Source organism: Lygodium microphyllum, chromosome 13 (genome assembly GCF_053477565.2).
Source record: "Lygodium microphyllum isolate KBCC chromosome 13, Lygodium_microphyllum_v1.1.10, whole genome shotgun sequence".
Taxonomy (NCBI): Eukaryota; Viridiplantae; Streptophyta; class Polypodiopsida; order Schizaeales; family Lygodiaceae; genus Lygodium; species Lygodium microphyllum.
Genome location: NC_141147.1, coordinates 120,714,378 through 120,722,494, shown reverse-complemented (window position 1 = coordinate 120,722,494; position 8,117 = coordinate 120,714,378). Strand labels below are relative to the sequence as shown.

Here is an 8,117-nt window from a genome sequence, read left to right as displayed (position 1 = left end):
ACATAATCCGTACATACTAAGATGTATCTGTTCTGCTTCCATTCGGTAGGCGGATCAATGGGACCCACAAAATCAATCCCCCACTTCTTGAATGGCTTTAGGGGAAGAATAGGTTGCAGTGGCATGGTACTTATTTTGGTGGGTTTCCCCATTCGCTGACAAGCATCACATCTCTTGCAGTAGTCATATGCATCCTTGTGGAGGGCCGGCCACCAGTATCCTGCTAACAGAGCCTTCCTTGCTGTTGCTTCTCTTGCAAAGTGTCCACCACGTGATTCTTCATGGCATGCTTTCAATACTATGCCCATTTTGTCTCCTGCAACACATCTTTGCAACACTTCATCTTTGCCTCTCTTGTACAGTGCACCGCCTGGCAAGGTATAGGGGGATGATTCTAATAGAAGCTTCTTCTTCTCATGGCTTGAGATGGTAGGAGGATATTGTTGAGTTTCCAGGAGGTTGGCTATGTTTGCATATCAGGGAGTAACTATTTCAACTAGAAATAAAGAAGCATCAGGAAGGTCTGGATTGTCCTGCTCCTCTTCTACAGTTTGAGGGATTCGTTGACAGATGATCGGCTAGGACATGGGAATGGCCACGCTTAGTGAGCACTTCAAAATCGAACTCTTGGAATAGGAGCAACCATCTCATCAGTCATCCTTTAACATTTTCTTTGTTCATCAGGAAGGACAGGGTTTTATGGTCCACGTAGAACTGGAAATGCGTTAACAGTAGATAATGTCAAAAATTCTCCAGTGTAAACACCATTGCTAACCACTCAAGATCTGTCACTATGTAGTTCCGCTTGTGGTTAGTTACTTTTCGACTTGCAAAATAGATTGGTTGATCTAATTTAGAGGGGCTCTTTCGACATAGGACATCACCTAGCCCTTGAACTAATGCATCTATGTGCACATGGAACTCCTTCGTCCAGTCAGGAGGTTGCAAAATAGGTGATTGGATAAGGCACTGTTTTAGGGTATTAAAGGCTTCTTCACAGTCATCAGTCCAAAGAAAATCCGCATCTTTCCTTAGGAGCTTGTGTAAAGTGGCTACCTTGGCTACAAATCCTCTCAGTTGCTTGAGGTTTGTTGGTGCGGTCAAGGCAGCAATCTTCTCAATCTTCACGAGGTCTGTTGCAATCCCTTGTGTAGAGACAATATGGCCCAAAAGAACTCCTGATGAGATGCCAAAGACACATTTGTCAGGGTTGAGAGAAATCTCATACTCTCGGCATCTGTAAAAGCATTACTCTAGGTGTCCCTAGTGTTCACGAATTAAGCTATAGACACAGAAGTCATCGAGATACACCTCAATGAAATCATGTAGATGATTATGGAAGGCAGCCATCATTACTCATTGGAAGGTGGCAGGAGCATTACAGAGCCCAAACGGCATCACTCTATAGGCATAGATTCCCCATTCTGTTGTGAAGGTTGTTTTGGATTGGTCCTCTTCCACAATTTGGACTTGGTTATATCCATTGAATCCATCTAAGAGGGAATAGAGCTCATGGCTTGCCATTGTGTCCAATAGCTGGTCTGTGAAAGGGATAGGGAAATGATCATTCTTTGTCTTTGAGTTGAGCTTTTGAAATTCCGAAGTTTCCCGTTCTTCTTGGGTACTACAACAATGGGCGAAACCCATTTGCTGTTAGCCAAGGAATAAATGAACTCTGCTTCAAGAAGCTTCAATAATTGAGCCTTTACTAGAACTAAGTAATTAGGATTCATATGCCTTTGTCTCTGTCTCTTATAGGTTTGGCGTCAGGCTCTAGGTCAATGTGATGTTGGCATACTATAGGGTCAATTCCCTTTAGGCCTTTGTACGACCAAGCAAACACGTCTAAGTTCTCATTTAGTAAGTGTCACAGGACCACTAATTCTTCTTCTAGAAGATTTAGACCCACTTTCAGGTGACATTCAGTACCGTCAGTATCCAAGAACGTCATTGCCCTTCACCTTTCACTTTGCGGATAAATGTTCCACGGATTGCTTTTGGATATAGATCTGACTCTTTCAAGGGAGTAGTATCATTGTCTGATGTTCCACTAGAACCAGTGTCCTCCTTCTGAACAGATGACTCATTTGTCTATTGAGATTGCTAGAAGGGTATCAGAGCTTTATTTGCTTTTGTGTGATTGGTGATTTCTTCTAGACTTAGGGATTCATCTTCAGAGGATGCATCTAGGAATGTCACATAGCACGGACCTTCTATAAGCTGTGGCTCTGATGGCTCTGACTTCTATTGACAAGGGGCATCATCATCATCTTTTCTCCAAAATGACTGGTCGGGGCGACAAGAGCCCCTAGTGAACTTAGTTTTTATTCCTTTGATCCATTGCTTATGCATATTCTGCATAATTTGTGGTCCATTGGTCAACCCAAATGGAACCATGGTCATTCCATCCAACACCCTGAGATCTTCGGCCTCTGAGGTCTTTGTAGGAACATCAACAAGATTTTCTGCTATATTAGAGGAATGTTTTCATCTACACTTTCATAATCGACTTCATTTTCTTACTCATCATTTTCATCCTCTTTCTCTAGAGGCTTCGTCTCTGCTTCTGTAGAGGTTCTATAGGAGAAGAACAGATCTTTCGCCTCTGCGTCTGCTTTTGCTTCTGTCTCTGGCTCTATCTCTACTTCTGTCTCTAGCTCTGTCTCTACTACTATCTCTGCGACTGCCATGTAGCAAGAACAATACATCCATGCTTCTATTATCAGAGGTGATTTTAGAAGTCAATTCTAGTTGAGGCAGGAGGTATTCTCCCATGGACAAAGACTTGGCTTCTTTTGGTAGTTGGCTTACAATGCCCACTGTTAGGGACTATGCCTCTGTTTTCTTGGGAAAGATTTGTTTAACAACCTCTTTGTCTCCTGATGTATCATATGTTACTTCATTGGAGGAGTCTGTTATGACTTCGATGGATGTGGATCCATTGCCTTTTTGCAATCCATACAATTTCAACACCACTTTGTTGGGTCCTCTGCCTAGGGTTAGGGTGCCTTTGAACCAGTCCGTCCTGGATCTTGCTTCAAAAAGCCAAGGTCTTTCCAACAACACAGGGTATGAGGTCCCATAAGAATTTGGTTTGACCACCAAATATGTCAGCCAATAGTCTCTTCTTGCAAGGGTTGTTTTTACGTATGGGAGGATGCCAAATGGTTTAATTCTGCTTTGATCTGCCAATTTGATAAGCCACTGTGTAGGTTTAATTCCTTGCAAACCTAAGTCCTTCATTGTCACATCCGTCATTATGTTTACTGATGAGGCTCCATCAATCAATGCATCTGGAATAAAGAATCCTTCTATCCATACACTAATCTCTAGGGTTCCAGGATCTAGGAAGGTGTTAGCCACATCTACTTCTTGTAGAGGCTCTGGGGCCTTATTAGTCTTGGTTGTTGTTGAAAGAGCAATCTTTAGTCCATGTCTTTGAGTCAAAAATCTTTTTAATTTCTTTTGACAATTGGGGGATAGCATCAGCAACTATCAAAATGCTAGGTTTTGATTTAAAGGTGTCTAGGTCTTTGACCAAGTCATACTCGTCGATCGGATCTACATGCTTCTCCAACCTCCTCTTGGGGAATGGGGCTACACCCATTTTAATCTTTACTTTTTCGTCTAGCAATGGCAGCATCGACATTTCCTCTTTTTTTGGAGGTGCCTCTGTATCATCTATCTCTTGGACCTCTAGTCTTATTTTGGGACTGTCTCTATGACTCTCTATGGCACTGCAATGCTCTGTACTGCACTGTTTTGTCATGTACTGCTCTGTCCCTCTGTTTGGCAGATTGAACTTTATAGTCTTGGTAGGGGAGTTGTTCTCTTTTTGGACAACTAGTTTCTTCTTCTTGGTGCACGTGATAGCGGCAACTTTCAACTCTACCAAATTGGAGGCATGCTCTTGTGCCTTCTACTGGCTATCAGTGGCATTGGCCTTTACATGGGCTGAACTTGGATAGTCCTTTGTAGTGTGGCCATCTCCTTTGCATTTGTTGCATAAGGGCTTGTAATCCACAGATTTTCTAGGGTTTGGAAAATTTAGTGAGATATGGCCCTTTTCTCCACATCTGTAACATTCCACCTCTGATCTGTGACCACCGCCAAGCAGTCGTCCCCTGTAACTTTGAGAGGGAAACCTCCTTGAACCAAAATTAGGACCAAAATCCCTAGGCTTTGGTCCAATGTCCTGTGTTGTCATTTTAGATTCTAGTAATTTGAATCTTGCATTTTCATATTTTTGTCTTCGTTTATGCATCTCTTTCAGAGAGCAAATATCCTCTGTATGGTTCTTTCGCAAAGAGTAGAACAGAAAGCTCCAAGAATGGTTGGTTTTCAGGTACATTCAGTGGATAAATGTCCCACTTGATGGCACTTTTTGCACCATGTATTAGAATGCATCACATCTCTCCAGCTCCCCCAAGAGTGGATATATTGGTAGTATTCACCTTCAACATTTGTAATTGCTCTGTAATCACATCCATAAGCTCTTTCTTGATTCTTGCAAACAACTGAGTTGGATAAGTAGTCCTTCAGATTTTCACCTCTTGAAGTACTTGTAGTAGGATTTTGGGAAGCTTCTATAATTACTGCATATATAGGTTGGGTTGATCCAGAGGGTCCTCTATTCTAGTTTTGATTCAGAGCTCCTGTTGAGACTTGGGATTGTTGATTCCAGTTGGTAGGGTTCCACTATTGTTGAGTCACCATTGGAGGAATTGTTTGAGGCCACTATTTTTGTGATTGAACGATCATTTGAGGCACTGTCATCGCAGTGCAACCACTGTTGATTAGGTGCACTGTATTGCGGCATTGTTTGCATCTGGGGATAAGGGTAGGAAAATGTCCCTGGGACTACATTTTGTGGGTATACCATTCCTTGCATGGGAGGAGGTAAGACTCCTTTTCCTGGAGTCATTGACAACCTTGCTTCAACTTGGTCATACAATCTTGTACCTTCCACTACAGCTTGCAGATTGACTGGTCTTCTCAATTCCACGAACTTGAGAACTTATGGTTGTAGGCCTATGAGAAACACCCCTTTTTGGATACTTTCGTCTAAATGATGGTTAGTCCATCTCTTCAGGATGGATTCCATTCGCGAGACATAAGCTTCTACTCTTTCTTCAGAGGATTGACTTAGGTTCATGAACTCCTCTCGCATCTGCTCTTCAAAACCTTCACGCCTAAATTTAGTGAGGAAGGCCAACTTTAGATCATCCCATGTGCTAAAAGTTCTTGCTTCTTGTCTCTCATACCATTGAAATGCCATGCCTTTGAAAGTGGCAGGGAATATCGCTAACCAATGCTCGGGGGTTCTAGCATTGTTAGCCACATAGGCTACCATAAACTTTGCTACATGAAGATCAGGGTCTTCATTGTACTCTCCCTTAAAAATTGGCAATGGGAATACATTTGCTAGCCTATCATCAATATTTCCAGGATGAATTTGACTAGGAAGGGGACCTTGAGTCTCCATGGGGACTTCTGTAAAGAGTGCTTTTAGGGTGTTAAAAGAGGCTTCTGCTGCAAGCTCATTCTCAACCTTGATTCTTGCCTTCTCTCTTCTCACATACCTCTAGACTCATTCTAATGCTTGCCTCTTGATTGTGTCATTCATTAGGGGGTTGGCTCCAACCAATTGTTTTGTACTCAACAGAATAGAATCAGAGAGGGGCTTCAGTCTCTGGAGGATTCTTTGGCCAACATCTCTTCTACTTCCTTCTTTTCAACATCTTTGAATTCAGCTTTCAAACCACTATAGAGGGGGAGATATTCCATTCTGAAAGTATCAAAACTCATTCTTCTTAGGATCATTGTTGTGCCATCATCATAATAAATCCAGCTTCTGATGGTTTCAATAGTGTATGTTGTAAATAACACTCTGTCTACCAACTTCTAGTGGGTTGTTAATTGGACAAATAGAAGGTTGTCAGAACACCAAGCGTCCCACATACCTTGCTGTTGAGCATCCATTAACAAAATCCAACTCTTTTCCTTATTGTTTTCATGAACCTCTATTGACCACAACTCCTGAAGCTTCTTCATGATCTCCCACTTGATGATGTATAGAAACTTCTCAACAAATGCCAAATCTTCTATGGATGGTCATTCTCTCTGTTTCTACCCTTCAGTTGTTCCCAAACAATTTGCCACCAAGATGCAAGTTTTTGCTGCTTTAACAGGAAGAGGAAATAGTCCATCACATAGAGCTTGCATCATGATGATAATATGTTTCCGCCATTATGGGATGAACTTCTTGTAGAAAGTGGACTTAGCAATAAGAATTTCCAAATCTTCAGTGGAAGAAGGAACTTTGAAAACATCCATTGAATTCTTCTCTTCTTGACAATGACATTTTTCATTTTCAACCTCTTCTTATGCTTGTTGATGGCAAGTTTTCCCAGCTGTGCACTAAAAACACGGATCCCCAAGAGAGACACCAAGGAAAAGGGGTTTCTACTACAAGAAAATCTATCTTGTAATATCAAAAAGCTTTTGTTTCATTCTTTAGATAACCAAAACAAGGAAAACATCAAATCTTCATGTGGCATCATAGTAGATATCGGGGATTTTATTTTTGCGAGCTTTCATTTTCGTTCTTTTCTAATCAATCCCTTTTTTTTGAGTTTTTTCGTGCAATATATCCATTCTGCATATAAATATCTCTTTGCAGCATACCCCACATGGAAGTATCTCATGTCATGTGTGGTTTGCATGTATACATTCATAGCAGGATTACTATTTCATAGTCATACTACCCGTGGGCATAAAGTGACACAAAAAGAAAATAGAAATTATTCACTCTTACTTAAGGAGTACGACATGTTGCATTTACATGAGCACACGTCAAGAAAACAAAACCAACGGAAAACTAGTAAAATATACGTGTCAAATAGTTGCAAGGTACACTCTCCTAAAAACAAATCAAAGATCCCAATGCATGTAATCTCTTAGACAAAATCGGGCATAGTCACATGACGAAGTGTATAATAAACATATAAAAGTAGTAACAAAATGAAATGTCTAGAATCTCTCGAAAAAAACACACACACACTCTCTCAGCATGGTACCGGTCCACACACTATGGTGGACAAACACTCCCCATAGAGCACATCATCTATTTCTAGACACATGCAATGTCTCATCTCCTCTGCACTGGCCCGCACCAAACCACCACACCCTGCAAACACATCCAAAACATAGTCGTAGTGCTTTGTAAATGAAGCCAGTAACCACCTAACCATATCATCAATCAAGATACAGAATCTTTGCGGCCATGCAAGTAGAAACAATGAAAATACCATACAAGATAACATGAGAGCAAAAACATGCAAGACTACTTACCGATAGAAAAGACGAGACATCTCTGCTCTGCCTCTGATAATGACACCATCAACATCCATGGGAAAGACACAATCATCCATCATGTAGCTACGATATGCTGGAAACAATCTCTTTGAAATCTTCTCCCCAACCTCTCTGTCGTAGCAAGGCACAACATGACCAGCACGATGCCAAAGACACACAGTAAGATCAAGTACCTATTCACGAGTGGAAATAGAATAAGTGATCCATGTTTTTATATAAAGCATGTAACACAAACTTTATTTAGAACATACAACCATATGTTCAACGTATCCAACTTTGTTATCTTACTCCCTCTCTAGTAACGTGATGTTGATAAGCCTTGGAGTCACACATGAGTGTCCAAGTGTAGTGAAGCACAATCCCCACTCTTGCGGCATCTGTAATAAACTCACCTATATGCTCTACTAAGCACATAGTGACTAAGAATCCCTGGTCGGCCAAATACTCGCGAGCAAGGTCCATACAACCCATAACTAGACCCTTTGAGAATGTGTTCCACTTGGGAATAGTCATGCCCTCTAAAAAAAACATTGGCATTATGATATATGAGAAGTGAGTTTGATGTAAACCTTGTGTGATAGAAAGCATAACTTACTCAATGGGATGGGACCTATAGCATCCACAAACAAGCTCGTAGGAAAATCCGCAAATATCAACCGAGCTATCTCTTGACATGGAACTCCATCTTTGCTATAAAGATGCATCTTTTGTGTTGCAAAAAACTTATTGATGCTATACAC

The 8,117-nt window shown here is 41.2% G+C and overlaps 1 protein-coding gene across 1 annotated transcript; it reads right to left on the bottom strand.

Moving 5' to 3' along the window:
* Positions 1–7,067: 7,067 nt before the first annotated feature.
* LOC148027133 (uncharacterized) lies at positions 7,068–7,839 on the bottom strand. The gene is made up of 3 exons (XM_087690586.1): positions 7,666–7,839; positions 7,354–7,550; positions 7,068–7,245 (listed from the first exon to the last, which is right to left on the bottom strand). The coding sequence occupies exons 1-3, from the start codon at positions 7,837–7,839 to the stop codon at positions 7,068–7,070; spliced, it is 549 nt and encodes a 182-aa protein (XP_087546712.1).
* Between the last annotated feature and the right edge of the window lie 278 nt (positions 7,840–8,117).